Consider the following 11519-nt stretch of genomic DNA (forward strand, 5'->3'; position numbering starts at 1 on the left):
TAGACACACTTAGGACATATTTATGATTAATCTTGTAATATACCTTGGATTATAGACATGACACGTAAGTGTTGACCACCCGACTACTCTTTATGTGTGGTTAAACATAACCCATGCAATGTTAAGATATACCTTGTAATATACCTTGGATTATAGACATGACACGTAAGTGTTGACCACCCGACTACTCTTTATGTGTGGTTAAACATAACCCATGCAATGTTAAGATCACCACTTTCATCCCGATCCATTCACCTCACCAAGTCAACACCTAGATGTAGATCCCTTTGTAGACATTTTTGGAAACCAAGCATCGATTCTCTTCAAATCCTTGGCAAGGAAAGTGATTGTGGAAAAAAAACACACATACAAATCTTTTTCAACTCTAAAATTACATCAAGATCGGATCCTCTCTAGGTAGTGCAGACTTTTTTTCTTTATTGACCATCCTCTCTAAACTATAAATCCAATCATTCAATTAATCAAGGGTTGCTTGATAAGGCTCTATAAAGACATAGAAGATAAGAACTTTTCCAACCTTTTCGATTACACTAAGGGCATAGCTCATCAAGGAAGTTGTCTCCAAAGAGTTCCTCCTTTTGACCTAGCCTTAATAACAATGACCTTAATTATATTTATGGTAATTGATATCTGAATTTTACATGGGCCTGCTCCTCTCTCTTCTTTAACAACATCATCAACAAGGCTCTTTAGTTTTTTGGATACCTTCTTTCAACATCCTCTCGCTTCTTTAACAACATCCTCAACAAGGATCTTTACTTTTTGGATACCTTTCTTGATGTGCTACTTGAACCTCATCATGTAGATGTGTTTTAACATGCATTATTAGCCTTGTAAGTGTATTATCCCGCGAAGATATATAATATGCTAAACATGAGTAGGTTCCTATGTAAATAATACTTTTTGACAAAATGGCACATCAATGTGCCAACTCTAGCAATGACCAATGAGTTGTAGACATTTATATGGTAGTGATATGTGGATGTAGGCTAATCATAGCCCAGGCAAATTTTTCCCTCTTTCGAAGATTTTTTCCCCGAGCATATGTACGTACTCTAATGAGTGTGTGTGTAAGTGACCTTATCATGTCACTTCACTCATACTTTACTCATTCCAATCAATTTACTTTGAGTGTTGTGCTGCCATATATCTCTCCCTTTTTATTGCATCTATACATAGGTTGCTACATTGAGTCCCACTCTAACAATTGGTATCAAAGCAAGTTCTCATAGTAGGTTTAGGCTCTCTGGATCTCACCACCTTGTCATCTTCTCTTTACGTTACTCTTTTGATTATCTTAGATTGAGATAACCTCTTAGGTGGAGAAGGTATTCCCTATAGTAGTTAACTACGATTATAGAATTTTTGCATGTTTTGAAGTGTTTTGGGCATGTTTTGGGACTCATTTGCATGTTTAAGCTTTTTGTAGCATCCTGGGGGAGTGTATTGTTTAATTTTGGGTATTCTTCACAACAGAAGCAACATTTTGAGTACAGATAGGGCCGTCGTCATCTTTGACATTGCATCTTCAAGCTCATCTTTAATGCCTTCAACAATATTGTCAAAATTATCATCGATTTTTGCTTTCCTACTAAGTTTCTCTACATTGTAATTTTTCATACACTTTACAGATTTCCATTATCATCAATGAGCATTGATAGTACTTACAATGAGCATTGATAGTACTTACAGGTAGTTGGGATATTTACATTCCATGTCAGGGATTAGTTATTTGAGTTGTGTATTGGTTACCAAAGATCTTTAGAATGTCATCATTGGCATTGAGGCACACCTTATCTCACCATCACATGATAATTTAGGTACTTTGATGGTGACACTAGCTCAAATAATGTAGTTGTGGTATCTGCCTTTGCACACTTCCTACACAACAAAACAAGCCAAGTGGGATGGTAGGGTTGTACAGGCACAAACATTAGTGGCACTTTTAGTGAAAAGGAGTATTATTCCTCATATTTGCTTAATGTTTTGGCTTTTAGCACATGTTGATTGTAAAAGGCATGTAAATGCTTATGTCCATCTTATTGAAAGTACAGCCTCACCCCCTTGAGATACAATGACTTGGAAAATCAGATCATCTTGCATGAGGGGAAGACATACACTATGTGACTTGCTATACCATAATATACTAGTTAATAGAAAAGCTCATTAAAAGTGTAAATAAATGCTCGAAAAGCTAGCACATGCTTCAAAATTTTACCTTCACCTATTATGAGTGGCTTGCCTCAATAAGCTCGCCAAAAAAGTGCGCTCATATCCACATACAACATACATTATCGTGATGTACAGTGTACAATTTATTGGTATACATGCACTTTAAGGTTTGGTATGTGTATTTTCACACTTAGAAAACTTGACACTTTTGAAAATTAATTTTTTTTGTCCTTTTGAAGGCATGTGGAACTTTAGATGTAACTTGTTTTTTCATTTGAAACTCTAGTCTGGTATTATATCCTTAGTATATGTAGCATGCTTGTGAGTGAGGACTACAATAATTTGAGTGAGGACTACTACAATTATTGGTTGATTTTGCCTTTTTATGCATGGTTCTTATGGTTCTTTCCTTTTTGACCATGGTTCTTAGCAAGAATACCATTTAATGGCTGATTTTTCCTTTTAACCATGGATTTTATGGTTCTTTTCTTATTGAGTCATTATGCATCCCCTCAGTGAGGATATAGATGCTAGTTGATTTTGCCTTCATGTCAAGGGACTATTCCATATAAGTTCTTATATGCATCCCCTCAGTGAGGATATAGATGCTAGTTGATTTTGCCTTCATGTCAAGGGACTATTCCATATAAGTTCTTATATGGTACTATGCCTTTTTGCCTTCATGTCTAGGGACTATCCCATATAAGTTCTTATTCTACTATGCCTTTTTGGATCACTACTTTTATGTTCCTAAAAACAAACCCAACTTTAAGGATCTTATCAATTTCTTGGTTTACCAAGAGTGAAAAGGTAGGGTTCATGTGGTAGGATTGTTGTCGTATCCACCAGATCCATTCTCAATAGCCCCAAAAGGTAGGAGTACCATAGGCACCTGTCCAAGGTGGGAGATCATCCATAGAGGGCACTACCATGTTATAATACACCCGTTGAGTCCTTTCTCACCACAGTATCACGATAACCTTGTTCTCAACAGCCCCAGAAGGTGGTACCACAAGCACGATCTAGGTGAGTTGCAGTGGCACGATCTCTTCGCCTCAAAGGATGCCCCCGACATCCCTCCTTTTTTTGAGTATACAGTCCGTCTAGGCTGTAGGATTCGTATGCCAAAGTTTGATAGGACACCAATGAGACAAGTATTGGACCCGCGCGTTGCTGCGGCCGACAGGTAGAGTTCTAGAAAAAATAAACTCAGTTTCTCCAATTTAGGTCATGTTTTAAGTAAACACAATACATTATTTCAAGTGACTATATATATATATCTTAAAATAACATCCATGTCTCGTAGATTTATGGCGAAAATAAAAATATCATAGTAATGTAGCATACGAAGATGCAAAAAAGGACCAATATTACATATTCTCAAAATGCACCACAAAATACGTATTCTCAGTCAGTAATGTCAGAATCAACAAATTGAATTCTTCTCTTGTGAGAAGGATCATTCAATTGTCTCCTCATCACAATACGCTCTCTATTGTAAAGCGGTGATCCATCCCGCACATGCTCTACTATCGATGAATGCAAAGGACCTGCACAAACAAAACAATGATAAATCAAATCTGCACATAACGACACATCGATAAATAAAATCTCAAAAAAATCTTATAATAGAAAAACATAATCAAAATTACCTCGTACAATAGAACATCGAGTGGATGGTACATGAGGAGCTCTAGTATAAAACGCATAACGAATACCAATGGCCATGATGGATGTAAGAAACACCCACTCATCGGGTACTGAATACCCCTCAAATGATGCAAAGCATCTGTCCATCTCTCTCCAAAACAAATACACACCCCACTCCTCATCAGGAACACCAATCCCGTACATCTCGATGCCTTCGTCGACAACTCTTACCATAAACGTATCAATGTCATGTAATATCCTAAAATCAAAGCATAACAAATAGGTTATACAATTATTTATATATAGGTTCAAAAAATATTCATACAATGCCTAACAATTACACTTATACTTACCCATCCCTATAAGCATCAATCATAATCCCTGCTACGTGACCTGCAGTAATAGGAGCTGACCATAGCGGTGGCTCTGTATACAGATAGACATTAGTATAGAATGTCATGTTCCATACTTTGTAATCAAGAAAAGTTAAGTAAATATAGAGAAAAACTCACGTTCTATCCTCGACAAAGGCATGTCCAATGTAAAGGTAATCTCAGACATGTCTGTAAACAACAAAAATAGGTACTTTTACCATGGACAAATATGTATAAAAAAAGAAATCACAACAAAATTAATCAAATTGCAGAACTTAAATAAGAAACCTGACTTGTCACTCTGAAGTCATCAAGATCTCCTTATAAACAATATTGTTTGTTGTAGGTGTATAACTTTGAAGATCATCAAATGAACACTCCACATTAGCGTTATCCTCAAGTAACACCTTCACAGCATGAGGAGACCGTGCTCGTGACAACGCGACATACAGTTGTCCATGAGTAAACACTGGAGTCACCAAATACAACCCCAAGACATTTAGGGTTTGGCCTTGTGATTTGTTTATTGACATGCCAAATGCCAGCCGGACGGGAAACTGTCTCCTCCTCATGGTGAATGGTAGTTGGGCCTCGCTGCATATAAAGGTAATCCGTGGAAGAAATACTCTTTCACCAACTTTAGTACCAGTGATGATTTCAGTCTCCAAGACTTTAGAGTGAAAGACCTTACATATCATCCGTGTACCATTACAGAGTCCACGTCTTGGATCCAAGTTACGAAGCAAAATAACAGGAGCTTCTAACTTTAAAACCAAGCAGTGAGGTGGATATCCGCCCCGAAGGTCGATTGTGTTCAAAAATTCTGTGGAATACAGGAATGAATTTTCATCATTTTCAAGAATTGAATCTGCACTGAAATATTGCTTAGGGTCACCAGGCATTGCATCCAAAGCTGTCTTATTCACAATATCCACTTGACTGTTTATCGGAGCAAGAATAGCACGCTCACTAAAGTATGAAGCATATGTCGTAGTGATAGCCAATTCAGAGTATACCCAATGTACCAAGTCTTTAAGACTCGATCTTTGCAAGACCATATTACTTGGTAGTGTCACCATCGTATTATCATCGCTACAATCCACTCCATTCCCAATATTCATGACCCACTGTTTAAACTCATTGCATCCATTAGTATTGCTTGATTGAATACGCATATTTCCAGCTAACTTTAGAACTTTGATAGAGTTCCATAGAAAGGAACGACACAATGCTGCATTAACAATATCCTCACGTCTTCCCTTCATAATAACAGGCAAGATTTGTCTAAAATCTCCTCCCATTAATACAACCTTTCCACCAAATGGCTTATCTGAGAATAATACATCTTGTAAGCTCCTATCCAATGCTTCAAAAGCATAACGATGAATCATTGGAGCCTCATCCCAAATAATGAGCTTACAAACTCTCAAAACCTCAGCAAGTTGTCCATGTACAGGGATTTTGCAAGTTGAAGAATTGTTTAGCTCCAGAGGTATCTTGAATCTAGAATGTGCAGTACGTCCATTCGCCAAGAGTAGAGAAGCAATACCTGACGATGCAGTGGCCAAAGCAACATACCCTTGTCCACGTACTCGCGCAAGCAAGCAATTATACAAATAGGTCTTGCCCGATCCCCCCGGACCATCCAGGAAAAAAATGTCACCTGCATCTGTCGCAATTGCATGCATTACAGCATCGAAAGCAACACGCTGGCTATCTGTTAATGTTGACTCCATAGCACTTGACAGGTTATATTGTTCCACAGTATCAAAAGATCTCTCTTCCAAAAGCAATGTATTTTCACCCAAGACTTCCAAATCAGTTCTGTTTAGTTCAGGCATTCCTTCAAAATCTGCCAATGTCCGTCTCTGAGCACGAAGAATTTCTTCCAAATGTAGTAGTGCATGAGTTTCAGCTAATTGTTCAATACCAATAAACTGACCCCTGCTTCTTGATAACTGGTATAGAAAATCTTCTATCATTTCTTCTCGAAATCTCTTCCACAATATTCCTGGACAGGAAGGCTCACAAAATAGCAATATAGTATCAAAAAGACATCTCAATTGCAAGGCATTTTGCATAGATGATGCTTCCTCCATACATGCAACCCATTCAGAATCATCTTCCAGTATCCCTCTGGCAATGCAAGCTGCCTTGAAAGAAGGATAGATGTGACCATTGAGCGAATGCAAATCTTCAAATGACTTAGATCCTTTACATATTGTAAGAAGTAGGCGAACATAGTATGCCTCACCTGCCAAAGGAGCTACAAAGTACATGCGCCCTATAGTGTTTCCAATCTTTCTTTTGGTCCATTTCTTCAACCTGGAGTTCCAAACCCATTGTTGAGGGAAATCACTATACAATGTATTGTTTGCTTCAGGATGTTGTTGATTACAGGTAAACCATTCAGTCATAGTAGTCTTGCCTACATTTTCCCTCTGAAAAACATCTGCAATATTATCATCATCTCTGAAGATAACATTATGACCCCCATCTAAGTGTACCTACAACCGTTGCACATCAGGCTTCTCATTGTGTAAATCATACTCAAAGAGTCTCCAACATGCCTCTGATGCAGAGACATAACGTGCATCCAAATACCTCTGAATCTCATCGACTACGCAAGCAGCATTAACATCCCCACCTTGTACAGTGCTAAATCTTATTGTTGCTCTGTCATGCCCCTTGTATATGTACTTGTAAAGATATTTCACTGCTGCTATTGTTGAGCATATTTCCACATTTACATGAGCATTATATGTGACTGAAAGATAAGGGTTATATGGCACAACCCATCTATTATCAACATTACACTTTTTCAATGCCACAGTTCTTCCATCATTTCGACGCATATACACGGGGTAACCACTCTCATCCACAGTAGTCTCTTGTGCAAAAGCTCGTGGATAGTTCCTTGTGCATTTCCCTTTATCCATACAAATTGCACTTGGATTGAATGGCCCATAGGGCCCATGGATATTGCAATGCAACACGACATCATGCAGAGCAGGAAACATTTGCTTGTCAGGCAATTCGGCACATACTAATCTATCATAGTCTTGGACAGTCTTAGGTTTATAGGCACTATCCAAGATCAATAACGTGTGTGAATGAGGCAATCCTCTTTTTTGGAACTCAATGACACTCACATATCCAATCACCTTACCAAAGAGGTCCTTCTTCACGATATTTTTCATCATATCTGAATGTTTTTGGTGAAATACTCTAGTAGTCAAATTAGGCCGGTCACATGCACTTTGCCCCGGGAGTAAAGCATCTAATACCTCTGGCCACTTTGGGTTACAGGTGAAAGTAATGAATAAATCGGGCTTGCCCTTTGAACGAACAATTGCCATGGCATCCTGATAAAGTTGATACATTTGTCGTGGCCCACCAGTAAAACTGGAAGGTAACACTATTCTACTTCCCACTGTCCTTCCTGCAATACCACTTCCACTTCCTTCCACATGAAGCATGTCTGCTAAACCACTATAAACCTCTGAACGCAAACTTTTTTGATTATGGCGTAGCCAAGATAATCGTGACTCTTCAACACTGCAATAGGCATCAACCATAAACTGTTGCAACAACCTTCCACCACGTAGCAAGCATGCATTTGTATCTGGGCGAATTTGCAATCGATAAGCATAGTATTGTCGTTGAGTCACACAATGACCATTTCTCAATGCACTCACTTGTGCATCAGCATAAGGGATTCTCAAGTGCCATCCATCCTCCCCTCTTGGAAATAACATGACGTACAAAAGAGGCATATAGCACCTATGCAAATTAGAGATGTGTTTGCATGTGCCTTCTCGAGTATGCAATAAAATATCACGACGACCAACATTATGATCATCACCTTGACCAATCATGATACCAGCAATCTCGGAAGCTATTGGCATTGAGTACTGCCTAGATGTGGATTTCGTCTCACATATAGTCATTTTCAAATCCAAACTTGGATTGTCACTCAACATTCTTCCCACATACTTAAAAGCTTGTGCAAATGGATTAGAAGTGTGCATCATCGATTGAAGTGCTTCTAGGGTTGTGGATTCCAATCCATTCATGACACCTAGTCGATTTTGTAATTCGTGCTCAGTATCAAACACATACAACTGTGCAAACTGTGGCTTAGGATTGTACATATTATTGGGGACCAAGGACCCAATCCGATGATAAACAGTCCCATGCACCTTGAAAGTATAGACACTACTATTGTGAAAGAGAGAGTCATCTATTTGTGCACCCAATGATGAAAAAGCCAACACACTATTATAAGCCCTGATGTTTTCTCGAAATTTTTTACTTGTAGTGTCACTACCAATCAAAAGAGACCTTAATGGCTCAGGTGGTTCAGCAAGTGAAGGAACAGACACACGCCCATGTTTACAACAATATTTGCCAAGAACCTGTCCACAACTCATCTTCTTTTCACTTGCCCATAACTGTGCTCCACAAAACCGACACTCATGTGTCATCCCTCCTAATGAGTGACTTAAAGTGCACGAATATACCAAAGGCCAAGTAGCTGCATGTGTACCTTGTACGGGCGGGAGTTCATGGAGGATAGACAAAATCCCTCCCTTTCTTTTTTCAAATACATAAGAGGTAATTTCTTCGATACTCTCCCTTCTTATTGTATTAGCAAATGGTACTTCTCTCTCTTCATGGGAAAAAAAGGAAGACATTGTAATTGCATTACCCTCATTTACTCTTCTAGCTGCATTATAAGAGGTCCTATTTCTAGCGATGAAGCGACGGTACCTTCTTGTAAGTCTCAAACTTTGAACCAGTGATATCCCTGAATAAACTCCACTTGCCATTTCCCTTGTTATTTCTTTCAAAAGAGTCCTATTCCTAGCAATTTCACGGCGAACACTTCTAGCACTCTTGTTAGATATCCTTTTATCTCCACCCAAGGCAATTTGAGACCTCTTAGTGCTAGATTGAGGTAAACACATCAAAGTTTCTTTTGCTACTTGTCTTTGTGCACAAAAGGTATCGTTTTCTGCAAGAATCCTATGAGTCTCTTGCATCAATACATCACCGGTATTACAGGTAACATTATGCATCCTTGCATCACAACAATGAGGTTCACTATCCCTTGACTCCTGTGCACATTTTATTTTTTCATTTCTTCTTCTTTTCCTTGGAGCATTCAAGGAAATGGTCTGAAGAGGACACCTCAAACTACGTGTCTCTACCATTCTTGCTATAAACCTAATTCCATCATAAAATAGTAAAGTCATTTTCTTTATTATAAAATAGTAAACATTGAATAAAAATAACAATATTTTTTCTATGATATTTGTGTATACACATAATATACAAATCCCTCATGAGATTTTCTCCAATCTTCACATACATACTAAAAGATTATAAAGCTCTCTCTCTCTCTCTCTCTCTCTCTCTCTCTCTCTCTCTCTCTCTCTCTCTTGGGATGTATATATATATATATATGTATATATATATATACATATATATGTATATATATATATATATATATATATATATATATATATATATATATATATATATACATGTATATATATATCTATACATATATATTTACATGTATATATACATGTATATATATATATGTATATACATGAATATATACATGTATATACATGAATATATATATATATATATATGTACATGTATATATATATATATACATATATATATATCTATATATATATCCATCCCTTTGACTCAAGCTAGATTGTGCTTATATGCAGGTAAGTAAATGTCATAAACTTATTTGATCTTTGCCAAGTTTCATCTTTTCTCATGAGCATTAAAATCCTTATGCTCTTATCAAACTATATCGAACTATTCGTATTTAAAAATCATAAATTCTAAAAATAAACATACAATTAAGAAGAAAAACAAAAATAAAGCAAAGTTTTGGTAGCTTACCTCAAAAGACTAAGGAAGACCCAAACTATATGACAAATCAACAATATGGCAGCCCTATGAAAAGCTAATGTACCTACATTGATCCACAAAGTAGAATAGATGAGAGCTCTTTCCATCCCCTTAACTTCATTTCACATTTTTCCTTAAAACTTACATATATAAAAATAACAGACAAAATCTATTATCCTAAAACATTACACTAAGGAAGACCCAAACTATATGACAAATCAACAATATGGCAGCCCTATGAAAAGCTAATGTACCTACATTGATCCACAAAGTAGAATATATACATCTATATATGCATGTGTATATACATGTATATATATGTATATATATATATATATATATATATATATATACATGTATATATATATCTATACATATATATTTACATGTATATATATATATATACACACACACACACACATATATATATATATACATCTATATATTCATGTGTATATACATGTATATATACATCTATATATACATGTATATATATATATGTATATACATGAATATATACATGTATATACATGAATATATATATATATATATATACATGTATATATATATGTACATGTATATATATATATATACATATATATATATCTATATATATATCCATCCCTTTGACTCAAGCTAGATTGTGCTTATATGCAGGCAAGTAAATGTCATAAACTTATTTGATCTTTGCCAAGTTTCATCTTTTCTCATGAGCATTAAAATCCTTATGCTCTTATCAAACTATATCGAACTATTCGTATTTAAAAATCATAAATTCTAAAAATAAACATACAATTAAGAAGAAAAACAAAAATAAAGCAAAGTTTTGGTAGCTTACCTCAAAAGACTAAGGAAGACCCAAACTATATGACAAATCAACAATATGGCAGCCCTATGAAAAGCTAATGTACCTACATTGATCCACAAAGTAGAATAGATGAGAGCTCTTTCCATCCCCTTAACTTCATTTCACATTTTTCCTTAAAACTTACATATATAAAAATAACAGACAAAATCTATAATCCTAAAACATTACATATATACTTATAAAAAGACAATAACAATGTCACAAATATTACAAAAACATTATAAAATCAACATCCAATGTCTTCCAATGACCAAACCAAGCTTAGAAATCTCTCTCTCTCTTCCCCCCATGTACATATAAGAGACAAAAAGCCATAAAAAGAGAATTTTCTATAAAAAAACCATTAAAAGAGACATTCTCTATAATCTCCATATAAATACTAAGAGATTATATCCACATATATAAATCAATCTCTCTCTCTCTCTCTCTCTCTCTCTCTCTCTCTCACAACAATGATATCTGAGAGACAAAAAGAACCATACTTATCATTCGAG

At 36.1% G+C, this 11519-nt stretch overlaps 1 protein-coding gene across 1 annotated transcript; it reads right to left on the reverse strand.

Annotated features, from left to right (window-relative positions):
• Positions 1 to 3561: 3561 nt before the first annotated feature.
• On the reverse strand, positions 3562 to 10223 carry LOC147625409 (uncharacterized). The gene is made up of 5 exons (XM_086819013.1): positions 10149 to 10223; positions 4356 to 4406; positions 4197 to 4269; positions 3846 to 4102; positions 3562 to 3743 (listed from the first exon to the last, which is right to left on the reverse strand). Exons 2-5 carry the CDS (start codon positions 4402 to 4404, stop codon positions 3601 to 3603), a joined length of 522 nt encoding a protein of 173 aa, XP_086675139.1. The 5' UTR covers positions 4405 to 4406; positions 10149 to 10223; the 3' UTR covers positions 3562 to 3600.
• Positions 10224 to 11519: the final 1296 nt, after the last annotated feature.

The sequence above is a fragment of the Cibotium barometz genome, chromosome 24 (assembly GCF_041138505.1).
Source record: "Cibotium barometz isolate CiBa-2024 chromosome 24, ASM4113850v1, whole genome shotgun sequence".
NCBI classification, from domain to species: domain Eukaryota; kingdom Viridiplantae; phylum Streptophyta; class Polypodiopsida; order Cyatheales; family Cibotiaceae; genus Cibotium; species Cibotium barometz.